Source organism: Grus americana, chromosome 5 (assembly GCF_028858705.1).
Source record: "Grus americana isolate bGruAme1 chromosome 5, bGruAme1.mat, whole genome shotgun sequence".
Classification (NCBI taxonomy): domain Eukaryota; kingdom Metazoa; phylum Chordata; class Aves; order Gruiformes; family Gruidae; genus Grus; species Grus americana.
In genome coordinates, this window is record NC_072856.1 from 46391025 (window position 1) to 46413537 (window position 22513).

At 48.3% G+C, this 22513-nt stretch overlaps 2 protein-coding genes across 6 annotated transcripts; one reads left to right on the top strand and one right to left on the bottom strand.

Moving 5' to 3' along the window:
• Nucleotides 1-773: 773 nt before the first annotated feature.
• VIPAS39 (VPS33B interacting protein, apical-basolateral polarity regulator, spe-39 homolog) lies at nucleotides 774-14955 on the bottom strand. Of its 5 annotated transcripts, XM_054827046.1 has the most exons (20): nucleotides 14766-14955; nucleotides 14534-14626; nucleotides 13937-14039; nucleotides 12479-12622; nucleotides 11337-11375; nucleotides 10941-11005; nucleotides 8229-8285; nucleotides 7217-7309; nucleotides 6512-6545; nucleotides 5957-6059; nucleotides 5846-5873; nucleotides 5587-5660; nucleotides 5096-5171; nucleotides 4666-4800; nucleotides 4069-4110; nucleotides 3566-3655; nucleotides 3019-3105; nucleotides 2385-2474; nucleotides 1973-2077; nucleotides 774-1701 (listed from the first exon to the last, which is right to left on the bottom strand). In XM_054827046.1, exons 2-20 carry the CDS (start codon nucleotides 14624-14626, stop codon nucleotides 1681-1683), a joined length of 1479 nt encoding a protein of 492 aa, XP_054683021.1. In that variant the 5' UTR covers nucleotides 14766-14955; the 3' UTR covers nucleotides 774-1680. The 5 variants fall into 5 exon arrangements, with proteins under 5 accessions (XP_054683021.1, XP_054683022.1, XP_054683023.1 ...); XM_054827047.1 differs by lacking the exon at nucleotides 8229-8285; XM_054827048.1 differs by lacking the exon at nucleotides 7217-7309.
• A 303-nt stretch (nucleotides 14956-15258) lies between these two features.
• On the top strand, nucleotides 15259-21629 carry AHSA1 (activator of HSP90 ATPase activity 1). The gene is made up of 9 exons (XM_054827051.1): nucleotides 15259-15353; nucleotides 15686-15876; nucleotides 16054-16136; nucleotides 16789-16906; nucleotides 18675-18760; nucleotides 19093-19227; nucleotides 20022-20123; nucleotides 20714-20765; nucleotides 21211-21629. The coding sequence occupies exons 1-9, from the start codon at nucleotides 15274-15276 to the stop codon at nucleotides 21381-21383; spliced, it is 1020 nt and encodes a 339-aa protein (XP_054683026.1). The 5' UTR covers nucleotides 15259-15273; the 3' UTR covers nucleotides 21384-21629.
• Nucleotides 21630-22513: the final 884 nt, after the last annotated feature.

Sequence of the window (22513 nt, forward strand, 5' to 3'; positions counted from 1 at the left end):
AAGAGCCACTAAGATGACTAAGGAACTGGTGCATCTCTCCTATGAGGACAGGCTGAGAACTAGGACTGTTCAACCTGGAAAAGAGAAGGCTCGGGGGATCTTACCTCCAAAGGGAGGGAATGAAAAAAAGGGACCCAGACTCTTTTCAGTGGTGCCCAGTGATGACAAGAGGCAGTGGGCACAAACTGAAATGGGAGAGGCCATCTGAAGACAAGAAAACACCTTTTTTCTGTGAGGGTGGTCAAATTCAGGAACAGGCTGCCCAGAGAAGCTGGGGAGTTTCCAGCTGTGGAGAAACTAAAACTCAAATAGACATTCCTGGGCTGCCTGCTCTGGGTGACCCTGCTTGAGCAGGATTGGACTAGATGATCAAGAGGTCCCTTCCAACCCCAACAATCCTGTGATTCTATGAGAAAAAAAACCCCAAACAACAGTAAAAAAATTGAGAGTGGACAGTGCAGCAGGGATGCTGGAACCCAAACCTGCCCTCAGACTGGTACACTGCTACATAAAACTTTCACCTCTGTGTGACCACTCCTGTGGCAGCAAACTCTCCTCCAACATTAAAATTTATTCATCTGTGCTGGTAACATCGAAGGTGTGAAATAAGGTACTGCTGCAAGCAAAGCCACTCCATGGTGACACGCACTGTGCTTTTCAGAACATGAGAATACACCCCACATACTCACTTTGTGGGAGGTGTGATAAATTGCTCAGGATTAGCACACAGAGTGACGAAGTGCTCAGTGTGGGAAGGAAATAAACAGCCCAAGGAGAAAGAAAGAGACAGCTTTATTTAAGGAATTGAAGTGAGGTCTGGAAGGATGAAGCTAGCAGTTGCCTGAGGAGTTGTGTTTCTGAGAAAGTGCAATTCAATCCTTCCTGGCGTAATGCTCTCAGAGAAAAGAGCTGCTGGGGCCAGCAGGTTTGTGCTGGCTGAGAGGGGTCCCTCTTTGCTCTCCATCCAACCCAGCAGGGCCCTGACCAGCTCCACACTAGGTGCCTGTTCTTCCCTGATAAAGGGATCTTCCAAGAGCTGCAGAGTGCCAGCACAAGGATACTGGCAAAGGCTGCTGTTCTGGCTCTCTGCAGGAGTTCATACAACACCGATTTTCCTAGGGCGAGCCAGAACAAACCAACAAAAAATATGAGCTTTAAGGTGCAGCTGGTCCTTTCCCCCATCACACTCTGATGCAGGGAGAACGCAGTCCAGTAGGCTTTACTCCAACCACAGCCATGACTGGTGATGCCCAAGCTAGCTTGAGTGTTACAGGGACTGGTCAGCACTGCCTGGTGGACAGATCCACAAGCGTGACTGACCCATTCCTCTTGCTAGATAAGCCCAGACACCACCCAGAGCAAATGTAACCTTGCTGTGCCCAGCAACTTCCCTCCGTAAACAAAAACCACGCCTGGCTTACAGCCAAGTCAAAGAGAATCAGATTCCAAAAAGAATCAACCCTGGTGGATCAGTACCATGGTTTCACTGGCTACATCGGAGCAGCTGCCTTCAACCAGCCTGAATGCCGCTGTCCCACAAGCCACGGGCACCCACTGTCACTGACGAACGTTGATCATGCAATGAGTAGTAACAGAGTTGCTCTGTTGGCACTGGACTGGGTTTTGCAGTTTCCTCTTTCATTGGCAAGGCAATGGCCAAGCAGGCTGCTTCACAGGTGCTCAGTTCTTCCATCGGATTTGCTAAAAGAGAACAAGACATGACTAACATCAGTGCTGAACACAGATCCCTCTGGGGCCAAGTCAGTGAGTTTCAATCCCTGACAAAGACAAGTACAGCCAGAGGGTGCTATTTCTATCAGTTTTACCCTTCCTTCCTACACTGAATGCAACCCCAAACATAAGATTAGCTCCCCAGCTGGGATAAAAAGTATGTAGGACAGCCATGCCCTTACACCTAATCTGCAGCCTTTTCTGATGAGAGTCTCTGGAAGAAAAAGAAGGTATTTCTCACCATGTTGTTGAGAATGCTGTTTATCTTCTCTTCTTCTGCAGACCCTCGCTCCACCTTGCATTTATACGCTGTCAGCTGGATGCGATCCTTTAGATCCCTGTACGTCTAGATAAACAGCAAAACCAGTGCCCAGCTGAGTAAAGAGGACACTTCCACAGTTAGATAGTGCCCTGTAGATGAGCAGGGCAACCCTTCAATCCCTCCCTCAGATCCCCACCACAGCACAAACACTAGGAGCCACTCTCCTGGCTCGCTTGGCTTCCACTGGGAACCATATCACTACTCCCAGGCCATAAGGATAAGCAGACCCCACGAGGCATAACGCAGTAGTGGCACAGGTCAGAGCACAGGAAAGCTGGGGAGAAAAAGCAGGCGCTCGTCCCATCTCTTCACACACACAGCAGGGACCTACCTCAATGACAACATCATGGCACTTGTATTTGGTGGCGAGGTTCAACCGTGTCTCCACATCCTCCACCAGGCGCACGTACTCCTGCAGCACCTGCCAGGGAAGGAAGAGTGTTTCAGCTCCCTTCTGCAGGTACCTCCTGCCTCATTCTCTCACCCCAGTCACAAAACCTTTCAAGGTTGTTGGTCACACACACTTGACCCCTTTCATCCTAGGGCAACAAGTGACCAGGGCAAGATGGCTCAGGACCCCAGATGCAGTAAAGCTTTGCTCACAAAGCTCAGAGTCCTAAGCTACCTCACTCCTATGGATGGGTTAACCATTGCCAGCCAGATTAAGCATAAGAAAAGTTTATGTAGCAAACACAGGTGGCAATATACTGTGGGGAGAGAGCTCCTGGACAACTCTAGGCCCACTGTCCCTCTTGCAGTCAGACCTAGGACCCAGCCCTCATGACCACCCACACTTCCTGTTGATCCATGGGTCATTCAGCTGAGTGCGGCACCCAGCTGGCAGAGCCAGCAGCTCAGCAAGCTGTTCTCCCACTCCCAGCTAGGAAGCAGCTCACTTGGGGAATCATTCGCACCCCAAATCCCAACAAAGAGCAGGAGGACACAGACAAAAGTTCCTTGCTCACCTGCACAGGAGCATTGTTCCTCTGCAAGATCTCCACCACCCGGTGGAAGCCAATAGGTGCCTTCTTCTTGGTGTAGCCCAGCCAGTTCTGAAACAAGAGCCAGATCTTGCGTTAATCATAAAGGGCAATCCCTCCAGCCATTGCCAGAGGAGCAAAGAACAGGACTGCCACAGGTTGAAGTTGGAAGCAACAAAGTGTTTTTCCCCAGTGAAGGGTGAACCTTTGTCCAGCTGCCAGCAACATAGCCCACTAGCCAGCACATGCACCACTGGCAGAGCCTTTCACACAGTGGCTAGGTGCAGGTTGGCTGTGAACCCTGTGGTGACAGCGCATAAGGGCAGCCCCCTTCTCTGACCCTGTTCCTGCAGCTGAGCCAGGCTCCACAGAGCTTGTAGGCAGGGAGAGGAGGAAAGTATTGTAACACCCTGCAGCAGGGGTGCTGGGCCCTGCTGAAACAAAACCAGTCTGTCCGGTAACTCCAGAACAAGCCAGCTATCAGTAGTAGATATCAGTCACCAGCCCCCAAGCAAGGCTTTCCCCAGCTCACCTTGGTGGTGAAGAGGGCATCCACATCATCCCAGGCTCGCAGCTTGGCACGGGCAGCCAGGGCAGTCAGCACATACTGCTTATCAGGAATCTGCAGGGCAGAAAGCTGGAGTCAGAGCAGTAGCACAGTTCAGAAGGCCTGTGTGGTTTGGGGAGGAATGGCACCTGTTCACAGCGCTGTCAGGGCCCACAACAGCCAGGGAAGGGGGCAAGATGCTGCCTGAGGCCAGGACCAGCACTTCAGAGCAGGAGGTGGGGATTTGCAAGTGCTGCTGCAGCCAGGCTGCACTGGGCCCTGCTCACTGGGACCGTGGAAACCTCTGCATGGTTCCCACCTGCCTTTCTGAGCCTCCAGAATGACTCTGCTCAAGGAGAATGCAGTGCCCCCCTTCCTGCCTCAGTGCTGAGTCCCTCAAACTCCTCCTACCCAGCCCCCTCACTAAACACAATTTGGCTGCCCACATTTTCAGCTGGTGCTGCCACAATAGCAGGAGACTCACGTACTTTAAATGTTTTCTTCAGGTTGGTCGGGCTGCTGAACGTTCCCTAGAGAGAGCAGACAAGTCAGTGCAAGCTCAGCAGGGGAGGCCACGGGAGAGGTTCAGACACCTGTTGTAAGGCATTTGCTTCACAGGGGGTAAATCTCCCCAAGTCTTTACTGCTTTGTGCTCATGTCAGTGCTGCAGGAGAAAACAGCTAGCAGAAGAGAGCAACTACCCCATGCCATTCACGCTCTGGTTTGGTTTCCCCTGCATCCTCAAGCTGGTGCACCGCCAACACTTCCAACACCAGTATCAAACACCTCAGCCTCATGGGATTAAGGGCCAGTTCTGGCTCCTTGGAGCCAGAAGTAAAAGGGAGTGGTTTCTAGGAGGCACCTCCCTGACAGGCTCTCCCAGGTTGAATGTCCCATCTTAAGAGCACAAAAGAAAACTAAACTGGTCCCAGGGCAAGGAGAGATGGGTTCCTCTAGATCTCTCTGAGGGATGAAATATGACCTCCCTCCCCTTCTTTCCTTAACATGCCCCAGCTTAACCACCCCACATATTGAGGGCTACAGGGATGAGATGTAACCCTTCTCTTCTCCCACATCATCCTCACCTCAGCCTCTGTGTAGTGGTAGAAACAGGAATAGAAGAGGGTGGTCACTAGCGGCATGTTGAGAATTGAAGCCTTGCGAGGATATTTCCGAAATATCTCCGACTGCCCAGCTGTCTCCAAGTGCCGGTCATTGGCCTGAGGAAACAAGATGAAGGAGAGTGTAAACATGAGCCAGGACAAGTGCCTGACCTAGCTGCGGGGTACAGACCTGGGAAGAGTGTTGTGACAGCAATGCACAAGCACAGCCTCAACATGCCATGAAATCTCAGATCTGGTATTTCACACGTGTGCCTGGCACAGCAGCTGGGACAGCAGTTAAACTACACTAGCCAGGGCAGGCTGCTCAGATCCAAAGCAGTTTAAGTTAGGGACAGATAGAGATCTCACAGCTAGTCCCAGTTACCTCCTGACCAGGAGGGATCTTCCCTACCTCAATGATGATCTGTCGCTCCAGCAGGGTATAATGGTCTTGGATGTGGGAGGTATCCTCAGCTGAAAATGGCAGCCTGGCCAGACATGGAGGAAGGAGATGCTGTCAGGAGCTCTTAGTACACATAGAAGGATGCTCTTCTCTACCAAAAATGTTCCCCACATACACGGATGTGGGGAACACCTCCCATTCTCCTCAGCCTAAGACAGGGGAGGCACACTTTCACCCCTCAAAACCTGAAGGGTCAATGATCAGAAGGTCCCTGAAGCACGTCTGCCCACAAGTAAGCACAAAAGATGCTGGACTAGTGATCACAAATTCTTCCTCTCTGGTCTACATTGTGTCCACAACATGCCACTCCCACTGAAGCAAAACCAACATCGGCCCTTGAACTACAGAAGCTGTGGCACTGGGACAGAGGTCTAATTTTCTTTATTACCACCTTCTATAAAGCACCCACATCCCTCCCACCCTCTTGCATTTTTTCTTACCCAATGCAGACTTTCAGAAATTCCCTCCTTTTTTCTACATCCTGGATGTTCAAATGCTCCCGGTACTGGGACAGCTGGAGGGAGAGGGAAAAGCAGCACAGTTTATTCTCATGGATTTGGAAAATCCATGACTCCAGAGGGCAAAATGGGAATGCAAAGCTCTCACTTGACTACCAGACACCCTGCAGCCAGCCCCCCCCTGCCCACTGCACTCCCTCTTCACTGAGGAAAGGGAGCTTCTGCTCCTGGGAATACTCACAGCAACTTCCTCAGTCCTGTCTAGGAACCTGCAAAAGGGAATGAGCAAGCATTAACTTGGAGGCAGGTTCCTAGCAGCACGCTCAACCACAAGGCTGGGCAAAAGCCTCACCTGAGTAGATCCAGAAGCAACTTCTGCTCACCAGTCTCTTTGAGGAAATGGATCAGATGACACAAGGCCACCTGCCGCACCTCCAGCTCCCGAAACAAGATCTCTACAGGAGAGAGAGAGATTCACAGGTGGGTAAAGCAAGTTAGCACTACCAAGCCAGAGGGGGCCAAGCATGATGCATGGAGTTGCAAGCCATAGGCGGGATTCAACATCCTTATCCCACCTCAAAGCACAGCCTTGGAGGCTAGAGCACAGGAGAAGAGCCTGTTCACTAGGCTGCCAGCTGAATTCATGGCAGTGTGCTACCCCTGCAGATTCATTTTCATTCATCTCATCACCACTACCACCTACTACTGCTTAAAGCTTCTCTGTGGGGCCTTTGTGAGCATCACCATCCCCTCACCCACGTTACACTTGCTGCAAAAATATTTTGTGCTCTGTAAAGCAGCAATAGTCCAGATGCTCTCTCTTCATGACTTGTACGCAGTGAAAGAACTAGCCCTTCTGCTCTTAACTGAAACAGACTATGGAAACCCTGGCCCCAGTCACACTTACCTCTCCTTAGCGTCCGTTTCAGGAATATCAGGACCTGTGAGCACAGAGAGGCAGCTCTCAGCTGAACAGATCAGTCTTCACCAGAATTCAGACAGACAGACAGACAGCAAACTGGTAAAGGCCTGGGGAAGCTTTTGCAAAGGGCCTCTGAAGACACAGCTCTTACATCACTGAACTAAATTCTGCTACAGGACAAGCAGTGAGCCAGGGCCACAGCTGCCTGGATGCCTGCCTAAGCTGCTACTCTGGAGCTTAGATATGTGAGACCACGACTTGCAAAGAAAAAGTTTCCATGAGAGATCCAAGGTCTTAAAAGACCTGGATGAGGGAAGCTCTGACACAGTCCCATTTGCTGCCTGATGTTTTGGAAGCCAGATAAACTGGAGAGGTCCCTCAAATCTTTTGTGCTGCAATAAGTAGATTAAACTGTGGCCTTCAGGAAGTTGTTGCAAAGATCTGTAAGGCTAAAGGATCAAGTTCCTTATTATTGACCTGACATGAATTCTGGTGAATGGCAGGAAAGCCATCAGGAATATGGAACTTCCCAATCTTAAGCTTTGATGTTTTTCAGTAACTTCTTGGTTTTAAGTAAAGAACAACCCCCCATCTTGCAAGATTAGGTGTCCAATTAACTGCATTCGCACAAGCACACTCTGTGGGGTCACCCAGGAATTCCCAGCCCTATATGGCCCTAGCAGCACTCACAGCTGTAATGACATTCCCATCATGCCCTGCCACAGCTTCATCCAAGAGCACCAGCTTGTCCTGCAGGGAGCGAAATCTCTCTAGAGAGCAGACCTGGACATAGAAGAGGTATAAGTAGCATATGGGACATCAGACAATCCCCAGGCTGAACCAACCCGCAAGGTACTACTTATTCTTCCCCCATGAACCTATCAGTGACGTGAATAACTGCCCTCCCAACCAGCGGAGAACTTCTCATTTAGCTGAAACCACATGCTGCATGATCCCTGGGAATTTGTCCAGAGGGGTTGCTGAGTTAGCCCTCGTTACTGCTCAGGCTGGGACAGCAGACATTGTACATTCAGCACAAACACCCTTGTAACAGAGCAAAACTTCCCTGCACACCACAAACCACCAGCCCTGACAGGAGGAAGGAACTCTGCGGGGCCCTTTCCACAGAGGAGATCAGAAAAATAGAGTTGTAAGGCTCTTCCTCCCTTCCTCTTACCCTGTAATCATGGCCTCTCAGCCTCTAGTTCACCTCAGCTTTTGAGGAGACACATGCAGAGTTAAACCACAAACTCCCTGTGTGCTCACTGCAAACTGAGGCAGCTGAGACTAAGATTCCAGCTCCGTTGTAACCAAGATTGCTTCTGTTTTCCTCCCTCCATTTGCCACCAACTAAGAAGGGAAGTAAAGCCCCACACCCTCGGATTTTCTCTGTAAACACAGCCCCAGGGAACAGAAAGGGTAGAGAGGGACACAGCAGTACAGATACCTACTGAGGGAACGACTCGAGTAACAACCTAACAAAATCCTGCAGGTCTCCTGCTGCTCCTGAGCTAGTGTGATCCCAGCACACTGCCACCTGGCAAAGCAGCAGACAGGCACAGGACCGTCCTGCCTAGCCACTGCAAGCAATGCGGATCCCCTCCCTGCTCCTGGAACAGCCAGGAGCACAGCAAAGTGTAAAGCAGTTTAGGACCACCCACCCTCCTTCTCTTGCAAGCAGGTCAGAGTGGAAAGCTCTTACCTTGCCCCTCTGCATTCGCCTGACTGTATCTTTGGGACTCCAATCACTGCTGTAATCCTGCCACAAGAAAAATAAAGAGCTCTTGAGCCTCAAGAGGCCAGATCACACCAATAGTTCCCAAGCTGCTTTCCACTTGTGCTAGATCAGTGACAGCCCAAGTGTAGCTTCTCAGACTTATGATTCAGCTGTTGCAAGGGGGTTGTTAGGAGGATGCGTCCCTACAACATTCAGGTGCAGATGCTGGGCCCTTAGACTCTGTATGCTGGTGGGGAGAAAAGCTAGAGGCTCAGATATTAACACAGAGTCTTTCTATTGCCTCAGTAAGGTCCACCATTGTATCTTTTATAAGTGCATTTCAACAGGTTGTCCTCCATGCAAATTAAAGCTTTCAGAAGGACAAACAAAATACAGGCAAAACTGACAAACCCAAAACTGAGCAGGGAAGGAGTCAGTTTCTTATGATTCAGACAGACTTCTGTTGGTGACCCTTCCACAGCAGTGTGGAGAACCCAGAGCCAACAGCCTCAGACAAGTGCCTGAGTCGTCACACAGTCAGACAAGTGGAGAGTCACACAGGACTAGTACAACGTGACAAGATCCCTGAAGCCTGTAGCTAGACCATCTTAAGGTAATATGCTACTGCAATGACCAAAGTTCTTTCCCTGCAGCCTGCAGGCACTACAATCTGGAAGCAATGGATAAAAAGTAGTAGTGACCTGAGCCACTCTTGAACTCAGACTCTAACAAAGCATCTAAGTCTTTGTGAGGCACTCAAGCCAGCATTTGTAATTCAGCCTTCTGCCTCAAAAGAGCCGAGAAAGGGACTAAAGAGTACCAGCTCTGAGGACACTGAATTTAAATACATTGAAGATTTATTGAAAGCACAGATCTAAGGAAAAAAAAGGGATGACCCAGTCTTATTAGGGGACCACTGCACATGAATCTCTCAAGTCAAGGTATAATTAACTGTCAAATGTCCTGAGCACCAGGGCTCCCTCCAGCACCTCTGGTCAGAGGCAGCTCCTCAGCCTGTCACTGTCAGGACACTTGTTCAAAGCTGCCACTAACTTTCTCTTCTTTGTTCCACCCCACTTACAATAGTCCTCCCTGCTTTTAAGGGGACATACAACCCTTCTCCTTCCTGCTTCTGCAGGCACAAAGCAAAATACAATAGGGAACACCTATTTCTCCTGCTGTGCTTTCAACCGGTGCTGTCTGTTAGGTTATGTGATTAATAGCTAGTCAACATAAACACACCAACCTGGTGAGGATCAGATGGCCAAGGACAGGTGGAGGAAACCCAGTAACCTAATCAGTGCAATCTGAGCACACTGACTTGGCCACTCCTTGCCACCATCAAATGAGACAGATTAGATCATTACTCCTTGTGTAAAACCCTTCAAGATGAGTAAACCAAAGCTTCCCCCAAACACCATGCAACCCTGAAGAGGCACAGAACTTAGCATGAGATGCAGGGGAAAAAGAATCCTGGGATGTTTTAAGAGGGCTGTGTAAATGTGTAAGGCTTATTATGGAAGTTTACAGGAAAGACAAAAAGCAGGGAAAGGGAGGGATCAAAAGGAACTGGGCAGAAACAAGCATGGGAAAATAGAGGGAAAAGGGGCCATAGGGTGCCAGCGAAGTTTAAACAAATGGCTAGTTAGTGTGCCTGTCTGACTGAGCCCTGCAATGGATCACTGCAGTCTGTCTTATATTCTCATTAAATTCTATATTTAACCACCTTCTGTGTGGGTGAGCTCTCTATTCCAAGTGTATGTGTTCGTAGGAACGCTAGTGAACTTCAAGCTCAACCAGCCAGTGAGTAGAATAAGCAGTCTGAGTGGCCAGAACTGGAATGGGACCATGAATCCTAGGGGCTCAAGGGTCCGGGTGCCAGCAACTGGAGGAGACTGGGGTCTGGGATTCAGCTACAAAAAAACCTGGATGTCTAGGACCAGCTACTGGAGAGACACATAGAGTTGTGTGTATGTTCCACTAGTGGAATTCAATCCTGGTCAGACAGAAAGGAGGCTCAGGATCAGGCCTAAGTGTTGTGTGTTTATCTGTCTGTTGGTAAAGGCATTGGTTTCTGTCTGCGTTAATCCGTGTGGGCAGCTGCATTAGTATTGTGCACATCTGTTCCTGTTGGGAATGTGTGCTCAGTCTTGTTACTGGCAGGACCTGGAGACATGGAACCACAACCTCATACCTAGTAGGAGGAATCCACCCAGTCCCAAAATCCACTAGATTCTGCAACACCTAACACTGCCTACATGGGAGAACACTCCTGCCAGCTGGAACTCCACCTCTGTGCAACTCCTTCTGTGCTGTCCCAGTGATTCACAAACAAGAAATTTAGAAGCCTTTAGACTTAAAAAATTTTAAAAAGCACACATGATGCCAATTCATCTGACCCAGCATGAAAGCAGCTTACAGACAAAGCCCTGTTTAGAAATCTTTTTCACAAAGGCTGCTGGGCCATTCGTTAGGAGAAGGAATAACTAAGACCCCCAGCAAAGCTCCCTACTTCTGAGCAAAAGCAGAGAACACCTACATTACTGTGAGGCTGCATTTTGCAGCTCCCTGTCCTATTCCCTGCATTGCCCTCTGCTGTCTGAAATAGCGATTAATCACTTGCCATGAAACCAAGAGAGCAGGTAGTTCTCCTGGCAGTACTCTGATCTTAGCACACTACAAACACAGGCTGCTCACCTTGTACTCAGTTTTTGGTCTGCGCAGCTCTGGAGCGTAGTTTTTAACTCCTGTGTCAGAGAAGACTGAGAAGAAAAGGCAAAGCTGAGTAGCACATCAAAATCCTGCTTCACACCCACTTCCAAAACTGCCCTTTTCTTGGGCTTCGTGGTAGAAGACCCAAACTCAAGCCCCAAATGGCAATACAAAGTTTGTTTAAACCCAACAGTCGTCAGTTGTACATAAGCAGATTACCCCAAACCATCATGCCAACTCTTTTGCTTCTTTGCTGAATGACTTTCAGACAACCTGTTATTCAGTTTCCCTGAATTCAGTTTCACTTTGCTTTTTTTGGAAGTGCTTTGGTTTATGTTAATCTGCACCCCTCCCAAAATGAGGCAGGAATTCAAAACTTACCATCTGAAAGGGACTGGAAACTTGGAAGTTTGTTTCGTCCTGAAATCAAAACAAACACTCATGAGAAACTGTGTCTCCACCAGCAACATCTCTTGCAGAGGGCACACAAGCCTAGGCTGCAAGCCAGCATGTTGCAGCTATGCCACTGTAGAACAAGCCACTCTGAAGAGTGATTCACACTACACCAGCATAGCTGGGGCTCACTGGCTTGCAGTGTAAGGCTTTGCACTCATCTTCTAAAGGTGCAGAGCAAGACAGAGAATCCGTGGCTTACCTCACATTACCGAACCATAAGAGCATGACTTCCTGAAGACTGGAAAACTAAGATAGTTTTCCTCCCTGCACAGACAAACCAGCTTCCAACGTGCACATGCTGCTGGCATCACAAACTGTATAGCACCCATGCCCTATCTGCCTTCTTGTTGTCAAAGCCAGGAGAGTTAGAGCCTGAATTTGCTCATCTACCTGCAGAGCAGAGGCTCAAGCACAGAGCACTGCTTAGGTGATGGCAACACAGACAGTTTTGTTCACCAGGGTGATCCACTGCGATGTGGATCCCTTTCATTATCACTGTATTTTTAAAGTTGAAAGTGGAAAAAAAAAAAACCAACTCCAACAAGCTGGCTTGTTGTTTAGCTGAGAGACAATAGAGCTGAACTCTTGCAAGCTGCAAGTCTCTCCATGGCCCGCTACGCAGTTGCCCCCCCAGCCAGCTATGCTACCACATGCTTGCTGAACCAACTATAACATCAACAGCAGCCAGTTGAGCTCCAAATAAAGGATAATCAACCTGTCTTCTCTACAGTACTGAAGATCAAATGAGGGCCACATGGGTCAAGCCAGTCCTTTTGTAGTTTGCTGTCTTCTACCATGCAAACAGATTACTGTACAGTGGAATATGGCTTTTAAAAAGCTGTAATATCCAAAGCCCCCTCCCATACCACAAGAGCCTGCGATCTTCTGCGCAAGACAGTCTCCAATTTCTGACCAGTGAGAGACACACTCCCACACTGAGGAGAGATCAGAGCTTCCCTGTTTTGTAGTACACTTAAGAGAAAACAATTTACATAAGATAACACAATTGTTCCTTGATACTCTTGAGGAAAACCCCATTTGTTCATGTTGCATATGAGCAACCTCACCTTTGAATAGGCTGCTTAGGGAGTAGGAGGAAACTTGCTTGGGAAAAGCAGCATAGGAGGAAGAGCCCTTCTGTAGGCTGGAGTCTCGGCCCTCCAGTGAGCTAGTGCTGCTGGAGGCTGTCTCTTTGATTGACCAGGAGATACCTATGTGCAGACAGAGGTCATTTAGAACAGAGAAAGAGAAAAACAGTCTGCAAAGAATGATCTTATGGCATGGCAGGAATGTTATCAAGTGTGTCCTGGTCAGTTCTGCACTGGTATATCCTCATAACTTTGACCCTCAGCACTATCTAGATGCAGTGCACAGCATCCCAATCTTGTGTAATACTGCTTGTTAAGCAGTTGCACATTGTCCTCCAGAAATAGTTGATTTCAGCAATGTGGTACAGCTGGTTATGGTTTATATAAAAAAATGCATAGACCACCCAACATTTATATGTTGTTGCATGGGGTAAAGCTTAATCCTTGCTCCAAAGGTACAGAGCAAGACAGAGAATCCCTGGCTACCTCAAATTATAGAGCCATAAGAGCGTGACTTCCTGAACACTGGAAAACTAAGACAGTTTTCCTCCCCACGCAGACAAAACAGCTACCAATGTGCATTTGCTGCTGGCAACAATGCATGTGTCTCCCTCCCGTTTGTTCGAGACACAGTTTTCCCTTCTTTTCATGCAGCTGCACAATACATACATTTTAGGACAGGGTGAAAGAGCAAAAAAGCTGAAAGGTAGAGAGCTTGGGTGGGAAAAGAAATGGCCTGGACCAGAGGGAGGAGCTACAGCATAAGACAAGAAGAACAGGCTCTTTGAAGGTCCTCTGGGTGATCCAAATTTAAGTTTTCACTGTTCGGCACTGGCCAGCAAGTGCCACATATTCTGCAGGTCACGAACTCCAAAGCGCAGCAGACAGCACTGTGTGTGGGTCATGAGCTTGCTCCCATCATCACTAGAAATGCATTTGCTTAATGCTTACAATTCTCTTTCAAACTTCAAACATAAGAGTCAGTGTATAAAAATACAGTAAGCCTGGTAATATCTCCTTAAAGTGTTGTGGGGACAAAGCACAGAGAAATTTAAATGGTGCCATTTCAGGCAGCAGCATGAAGGAAATGATCACCTAGAATTCTGCATGCCAGCTGAGCATGATGAATATGAAGCCATAACCTCCAAAATAACTACTCTAAGCTGGGCTACGTATTGGGAAAACCACAGTGAATTCCCTCCACTTGTCTGCACTGCTCTTCTTTATGTAATTTGGGCTTCTGCTCGCTCTCTTTTCAGTGGATCCACATAGGTAGATCAAGTGGCTTACTACATGACCTGAGGAGACTAGAATTAGATTAGATATGCAGGATTAGATAGCAAGTAGTACTCCTGACCTCAACTAAATGACACAACTTAAGCAGTAATTTTAAACTCCCTCTGTCTCAAGGATAACTTGCAGTACTTCTGCACTTACTTCCCACGGGTTCTCCACTCCAGCTGACCCTCTCAAGGTCGTCATCATCATCATCATCGACGATATCCCGAAGGCTGTTCACTGCCCGTTTGGATTCCTTTAACTAAGGACAAAAGAAGGAGCTTGTATAAAGACCACCAGTGTTGCAGCGCATGCTTTGTTTCCTATTACCTTTAAACAACCTCCCTCAGAGCTTTTAATACAGCTTCTTCAGCCTCCACTGCCTCTTTTGGACAAGGTATTTTATGCCTGTGGGTGTTCAACAGACACAGCAGCCCTTCCTCACCACTAGGAATCCAAAGGCACCTACACAGACACCTACACAGACACCTACACAGACACTGACGGCTCAGCCAGCAGGAGATGCAGTTCGGTGCACGGGCGAGAAACCACAGTCCTAGCGAGATTTTGGATTGGCTACCGTGGGGGGCAAGACGGGAGCCCTTGGTGGCTTCCACAGAGGGCAGGACACGAGCATCCCCACCCACCCACCCACGAAGCACAGACCCTCAGTGAGGCGCGGGGCCGAGGCCTGGGCTGAGACAGCCACGGAGGGGCCTGCTCGGGGAGGGGGTCTAGCCCGGGGTCGGGCCCTACCTGTGAGAGCTCATCATCGTCGTCGTCAAAGGTGAAGGCCCGGAACTTGGAGCTGTGCCAGTACTCCTCCTCGTCCGCCCTCGCCCTGCTCATCTGCAACAGCACCGCGCGGCTGCCTCAGGGGAGCGGCTGCCTCAGGGGAGCGGCTGCCTCAGGGGAGCCACCGCCCCTGCCCCCTCCCCCGCCTCCCGGTCCCGCCTCCCAGCCCCACCGTCCCCCCAGTCCCGCTCACCTCCCCGCGCCTCCTCTCCCGCGCCAGGCACCGCCACCGGCAGGGCAGGGCACGGCAGGTGAGGGGAGGAAGAGCGGCTGTCCGCGCACGGCACGCCGGGACACGCAGTCTCCCCGCCGCGGCCCGGCCCCACGCTTCCCCTGTTGCGCACTACGGGTACCGGCGTGCCCCGCGCGCCGCCCTCCCCGCCAGGCCGGACTACAAGTCCCAGCGGGCCGCGCGTGGCGGTGCAGTGTCCGGGCTGGTTGCTGAGGGCTGGGCTGTCGGGGCGGCGGGGGGGGAGCGAGCGTGGCCGGCTCCGGGAACCGCCGGCTGGCGGTAACGGGGCGGGAGAGCCAGCTGGAGGTGGAGCGGCGGAACCAAGAAGCCACGCCGCGTGCGAGGCGGGGGAAGGGCGCCGGAAGGGACCGTGCCGGTGACGGAAGCCGGGAGGTGGCGCGGCGGCCGGCGGTTCTAGCAGTTTCCACGGGCGGTCGGTGCGGAGGAGGAGGCGGCGGCGGCGGTCTCGATGGCCAAGTGGGGGGAGGGAGACCCGCGCTGGATCGTCGAGCAGCGGGCGGACGCCACCAACGTCAACAACTGGCACTGGTGAGCGGAGCGGCCCGGCCGGCCGGCGCCGAGACCCGCCCGGGCGGCCCCGCGGGAGGCCCCCGTGCCCCTGGGTGGAGGGACGCTGCCCGGCCGGTGTCCCGGGGAGGTGCGCTTCCCTCCCTGCCCTACTGCGCGTTGGTGCTGAGGTGGGGTGTCCGGGCTGATGCCCCGGGAAGGCCCTCGCGTGTGCGTGGGTGCCCTGGGGAAGGGCCGTGTGTGTGTGTTGGAGGGGAGCGGGGAGGGAAGCGCTGGAGGAAGGCTGGCTAGTCCCAGCGTGTGCTGGCGGTGCGTTCTGCCCCAGATTCTCACACCGGCCCGTTTTCTCACAGGACGGAGCGAGATGCCTCCAACTGGTCCACAGAACGGCTGAAAACTCTCCTCCTGCCTGTGAGGGTGGAGGGTGAAGAAGGGGCTTGTGAGGTGACAGAAGTGAGCAAACTGGATGGAGAGGCCTCCATTAACAACCGCAAAGGGAAACTTATCTTCTTCTATGAGTGGGCTATCAAGCTGGCATGGACTGGTGAGTGATGTTCTTTCCTCCTGTTTCAAGGCCAGATTCAGGTATAAGATTAAGGATGTTTATTTCATTTGGGAAATAATAATAAAAGAGCATATTGTATTGTGATACAATACAAAGTTGGTTTTACAACAACCAGAGTAAGAAATGTTGATCTCAACAGCCTAATTGTCATTGCAGGTACATCAAAGACAGGGGTGAAATACAAAGGTTATGTGGAGATTCCTAATCTCTCAGATGAAAATGACATCGATGAAGTTGAGGTAAGCACAGCTAAAAGCTAATACTGCTGGCTGTATGGCTGTTCTAACAGGAATCCTCACAGCACTCATATTTCCTTCCATATTACCTTTTTTAGAACATCTGTGTAGAACTTCTTTGGTGTTAGAGACTGCTTAAGTTCATAGAATCATAGAATGGTTTGGGTTGGAATGGATCTTAAAGATCATCTAGTTCCAACGCCCCTGCCATGGGCAGGGACACCCTCCACTAGACCAGGTTGCCCAAAGCCCCATCCAACCTGGCCTTGAACACTGCCAGGGAGGGGGCATCCACAGCTCCTCTGGGCAACCTGCTCCAGTGCCTCACCACCCTCGTAGTGAAGAATTTCTTCTAAATCTACCCTCTTTCAGTTTAAAACCAGTACCCCTCATCCTATCACTACGTTCCCTGATAAGGAGTCCCTCTCCATCATGTTGTATCTTTATCAAGTTAATTCTGTGTTCTAGATGTTAGGGCTCTAAAGCACATGAAGGTATTTAAGTACGTGTGTACGTTACTGTAGGCTGAGAGAGATGAAGTGAACGATTAACAAAACTGCACTGCTGCTTGTGAAAGTTTAGCCAAAGTCTGACTGCGATGTTGAATCGAGTAGTAAAAGGACTATGTAAGCATGGCTTTGTGCTTCCTGTTTAGATCCATGTCAGCCTTGCTAAAGATGAACCTGACACTAACTTGAAGACCCTGATGAAGCAAGAGGGCGCAAAAAAAATTAGAGATGCAATGAAAACTTACATCAGCACTCTCAAAACAGGTATGTAACTGAGATGGGGAAGTGTTTTGGGAACCTATATGGGCTAATGCTAAAGAAGGGCTGAGGGTAAGGAGAGGAGGGAATACTAGTTCCTTACCACATCTCAACAGGAAAGTGTCAGAGCAACAACAGTAAATTTTCTGTCTCTTTTGAAAATGGTTAGCGTTTGGCAAGAAGCACTTCTGTCTCTAGACACTGTAGCACAGCCCCAAAAGATGGTTTTCGGTGGTAATCCAATAACAAATTGCATTTTTTGATGTGTGTTTTAAAACCGACAATGTCCTTCACACGCTGAAGCTCAGCTGTAGAAAAAATAAAGCCAATAAAATGTGTTTGCTACCCCAGTGACACAGAGTATCAGTCACTGCATGTGGCACAATCTGGCCTGCTTACTCCCTTGGAAGGTTATATTTTCTCTCTAGTCTGTTGTTTTTTTCCCTTTTGCCGCACTAGTAAAGGCATCTATTGTTATTTGGATGTGAGAGTAACTGACAACTGGAAATCGCTCGGCGGATTTTGTTGGTGTCGTTGAATGAGCTGTCTTAGTATCTGGATCAAAATTAATTTTTTTAGATGATAAATGTGATTCCAGCAGTTGGAGTTAAATCAATGTGCTTTAATTGAGTTCAGCTTTGCTCTCTAGTACAGGCTGGGAACACTAGAGTTGCTTTTTATATGCATTTACCTGTATTACACTACACATGCTAGATATTTAAGTTTTGCTGAGTACAAACCATCACCGGTCGCTGGTTTTCCGGGATCATATTGCTTCACCCTTGGGGTTTTTTCAGGCATTTTAGTGTTCAGGGTGAGAGATACAGTCACCCAGTGGAAGATGAGAATGTTGTTCAGGAAGAACTGTATGATCTTGTGGGCTGGAATAAATAAGAATGGGTGGGACCTAAGTATTGCAGGATACTAGATTATACAAATATAATGACATTCTGCTATGTAGTGGAGTTTTGCCAGTTTGAACAGATGAAGGAGAAAGAGCAAATTGTTTTATCATTGGAAATGGCAGAAGCGATAGAGCTGAGGAAAAAGCAAACGTGAAGCTGAAAGAGGCTGAAGCTTTTGGTGGAGTTATAAAAGCGCTAGTGCTGCTGGACAGGGCACTGGTGAGACCTCCCCTGGCATCTGGTGTCAAAAAAGATAAACTGAAGATGGAGTTAGAAGTAACTTTTATTCTGTACTACAGTGATAAGAGAAATGGGGAGCCAGTCTGAAAAGAAATGGAAAAGCTTGGTTTGTGTAGACCAGCAAGATAAAAGTATTTGAGATGTGATTGTTACTTATGTTAGAGAGAGAGAGAGAGAGGAAAAAAGCAACCTATGTTTATGGCTAACATTAATATGAGAGCAACGTGTGGAAGATGGTGATTGGTGTATCTATACTAGGAAGAGGAGGTAAGTTTCTGACTGTTACTGTAGGCAGGTTCTGCCTTCAGTGGAGCGTAGTGAGGGCAATAACAGCTAATTGCTTGTAAAAAGAGGTCTCTACTTTTTTAAAAAAAAAATATTTCAAGTCGTGGGTGCTAGCAAGAGCAGGGAAGAAACCAGGAAGCCCTTTTTAGAATTGTAGAATCATTAAGGTTGGAAAAGACCTCTTAAGATCATCAAGTCCAACCATCGACCCAACACCACCATGTCCTGAAGCGCCATGTCTACATGTTTTTTGAACACTTGATTGTGAGTGTGTATTTCAAAGAACAGTTAAAAGGTTTACTTGATCTTTTATTAGTTTCACGGGTGCATTCCTTTCTTTCCAGAATTCACCCAGGGCATGATTTTGCCCACAGTGAATGGTGAGCATATGGAAACATCTCAGGTGGCTCCTAAAGCAGAAGACCGCAAGGTAAATAAAATGTGTAAACATGCTTTTGGATCTGTGAAGAAATGCACACAGTATTAGATTCCAGGGAGTACAGGAGCAACCTATGCTGTTTATAGGATATATATATTCAGGAATTCACAATCTGTGGTGTAAGCCTGACTGTTTTGATTTGCAGTACATGATATTTCTTAATTCAAGCACAGTGATAAATATGCTTTTTACATTGAAATATGGTTGTACCTAATTACATCTTTACAAAAGACCTTTGTTCTTTCTCTTGGGTATGTGAACAACTTTTTTTTTTTAATTCCCCACAAAAAACTCAATGTGTGTGTTTTGCTTGTTTTGTTAAGACGGCTGCTGGCAGTAGTACTGCCACATCACAGTCCAAATCCATAGGAGTCAAGATCCCTACGTGTAAGATCAGCTTGAAGGACACCTTCTTAACATCTCCTGAGGAGCTCTACCGGGTATTCATTACTCAAGAGGTAATGCCAGGCTTTTTCTGAGAATTGTTCTTTGTGCATAGGAGGTTGTTCCTAAAAAGCTTTTTAAGGCATTCTGTAGGACACTCACAATCTATGACAACAGAGTAAGAAAGCTGGTCTGCAGAACAGTTGCTTAAATCTCGCTTGTGCATCTTGTCACACAGTTGACAAGAGCGGATTAATGCCAGCCAAAAGCCAGTTCCAGACTGCTGTCAGCACCTATCTGTAGGCGCATCCCTTACTGCGGGTGGTCAGATCTCTTGGGATTTACAGTTGTATACTTTTTGGTTTTGTATTGGTTTTTTCCTTTTAAGGTTACGTGGTATCAATGCGTACTTAGGGAATAGCTTCTGTTCCCCTGCACACTATTATGTCGTTTAAGAAGAGAGCAGCGTTGTATCATTATTTAAATATGGTCTTAGTCTTTTGTTCCTCCTTTTTTTTTCTTTTTTTTTTTTTTTTTTTTTTTAAAGGGGGGTGTGCAAAAAATACGATCTTTTCTTAGGACTAGGTTTCATTAAGGAATCAACAGAGAAAATCAAAGTGTGGCTTACAGAACACAGCCTAGAATGTGGAAGCTAGGGGTTCTTTTCCCTTGGCAGGCAGAATGCTGCTATAGTGGCTATAACCTTACTTTTCTGGCCAGGACAAGGTTTTTGTCTCTTCATGAAGACCTTACACTATTGACTTACCTTCTCTTCCAGGACTTTTGCAACTGGGTGGGAAGCGTTAGGCAACAAGTTTGCAAGCAGATAATGTCAAGTAATACAGGTGTCCTCCTGAATTCTTTTCAGATGGTCCAGGCTTTCACCCACGCACAAGCTGCCTTGGAGGCTGATAAAGGAGGCAAGTTTCAGTTGCTGGATGGCAGCGTCACAGGAGAGTTTGTTGACCTAGTAAGTACTAACCAGTACAGATGTATCTTGCTCAGGGGCAGCCTTTTTATTTTTGAGGTATCAATTCTGTAACAATGCTTCAGTTCACTAATGGTGGAGTTCTACCTGATGCCCAATAATTATCTATAACCCCTGTGGCTATTGAAGCATATATATCCTTATAGTATGGATTAATGTATGGAACTTTGGTCTGGGGAAAAAATCTGGGTTCCAGTCATACATTGGCCCTGTCTTTGTGTGATTTTACTTATTTATTAGGGGTTGGAGGGGTGTAAAAGATAGTAACTGCCCCTTTGCTTCTCTAGCCCTCCTGCCGCTGAAGCCCTCTGGACAGGGATACTGTCTCAGTGTTTGGGGCTGTACTGTGGCCTACCTTCCTAGAAGAGGAGTGGAAAGAAAAGGACACTTTAAATCTTTCCCTCCGTGTGTGTTTCTCAAGGGGTCTCAGGCTTCAGATCAACTCAATTCTAGTTGTTTTCTATTAGACTGCAGGATTTGTAAAAAAACAAAAACAAACAACAACAACAAAAAAAAACCAAAAAAAAAGAACCCCAAAAAAAACCTACTCTGTCTTTCTGTCTCTTTTCAAGGTCCCTGAGAAGCAACTTGTTATGAAATGGAGATTTAAATCTTGGCCAGCTGGTAAGTAGTCCAAAAATGGACTATGATATTACAGCCCTTGCTTGTGTGTTTGAAGAATTCCAACACAGTTTGCCACACTGCACTCTGGCTAGTGATCGAGGAGCACATGGTGTTCTGGGCGCTGCACCAGCCTTATCCCAGCTTTGTGTCCCACACAGTCAGATCAGAATGATCAGCCACTGCTTTGAGCAGTGGCCAGGGATTAGGATGGCTGAAGTAGCAGCTTGCTGAGCTGTGGCTGCAACTGCTTTGAACCCTATGAAGAGGGAGCCCTTTCCTCTGTCTGTTTCTGGGGAAGGCCTGCAGCTGTCCTAAACAGATCCTCTGGAAAGGATCCTGAGGAGTCTTTTTAAGTGGTGCCGTGTGAGAAGAGGAGCAGAGCAGCTCCTTGGGGAAGCATATACTATACTACAGACTGCTGACAAATTTGCTTTGGTTCCTCTAGGGCACTTTGCAACAATTACCTTGAACTTCACCGACAAAGGTGGCGAGACAGAGGTATGCTTGGAAGGCAAGGGCATTCCTGCCAGTGAGGAGGAAAGAACAAAGCAAGGCTGGCAGCGCTACTACTTCGAGGGCATTAAACAGACATTTGGCTATGGTGCCCGCTTGTTTTAATACCGGTTGGGAAGGCTCTGCCTGAAGACTCTGCCATGTGGACTGATACATTTCTCACCTGTCCCTTTCTAATCTTGGCCGTGCTGCTGAGTAAAGTGGGATGACAGGTGATAAGGAAGGCCATTGAGCAGCACCACTTTCAGTCCCTCACTGCTTTGTGCATGTCTTGTGCTGCAGGGGATTCTCTTACATGTACATACTTCTATTGCTAAATAAACCTAACTTAAAAAAACCACCATGGAACTTGTGTCCTCAGATCGGCTTGAATTCAAAGGGTTGGTTGATAGGCTGAGGGAGGGATCTCTGGAAAAACACCGATCAGTGAGGAGTGCTGATCCCTATGTGATTTACTCCTCACTTCTGGGGGAGCAGAGAGCATGATGAGTGTGATGCAGATTTTAGTGGGAGCAGCTGCTCGCTTTCTCTCTGCTTTTGATGTGCTGCTAATAAATGTTTCAAGCCCTTCCCATTTCTAAAGAGGTCTAAGGTCCTGTTCAAGCTATTCCCCTCCTCCCTTGTACATCCATTTCTTCAACACCATCCTTTCTTACATGTATACTAGCCTGCTCTACAAGAATGCCCATCACTTAGTCACTGGATGTCCAAGACCATCAGGAAACTGCTGCTGGGTAAACTGCCACCTACAAAACGGTTCTAGCAGGTTGTGGGGCCCAGGGTCACCTACCTCAGAGCTTCAGGCCAAAGCAAACTTAGACTCTCAATGGGGGTGGGATTTATTCCCATAAAATAAACAAGGTGCAGTACTTTTGGCTGACCTCACTTCAGCTATTACTTTGACTGTTGAGGCAGGGAAAACCACTTGCTCATTCTCTCCTGCTAATACAGTTAGTTCCCAGAGACGTCTTCTAAAGCAATAAACTTGTTTAGAGGCTGGGGGGAAATCTAGTTCTGGTTGGAAGCGTCAATCTGCTTAACCTCAAGGGTGACTGAAGTGCTCGGTTTTCCCTGTGAGGTATGAGCTTGCATACTTTGTGTTCCACTAGTGTTTTCTGTAGAGTACCTCTAGTAAGCTAGAAGTAAGTAATGTTACTGGGTGAGAAATACTGTTTTGGGATTTATCTTTTTTAATTTATTTTTTTTAATCTGAATGGCATGTTCTAGCCATCCCT

Coding starts and splice junctions, on each gene's coding strand:
- AHSA1 (XM_054827051.1), top strand. CDS start 15,274: ATGGCCAAGTGGGGGGAGGGAGACCCGCGCTGGATCGTCGAGCAGCGG. Junction 15,354..15,685: donor AACGTCAACAACTGGCACTG/GTGAGCGGAGCG, acceptor GTTTTCTCACAG/GACGGAGCGAGATGCCTCCA. Junction 18,761..19,092: donor CTAAAGCAGAAGACCGCAAG/GTAAATAAAATG, acceptor TGTTTTGTTAAG/ACGGCTGCTGGCAGTAGTAC.
- VIPAS39 (XM_054827046.1), bottom strand. CDS start 14,626: ATGAGCAGGGCGAGGGCGGACGAGGAGGAGTACTGGCACAGCTCCAAG. Junction 4,111..4,665: donor ACCACTACACAGAGGCTGAG/GTGAGGATGATG, acceptor TGCTCTCTCTAG/GGAACGTTCAGCAGCCCGAC. Junction 3,656..4,068: donor ACCTGAAGAAAACATTTAAA/GTACGTGAGTCT, acceptor TCTGCCCTGCAG/ATTCCTGATAAGCAGTATGT.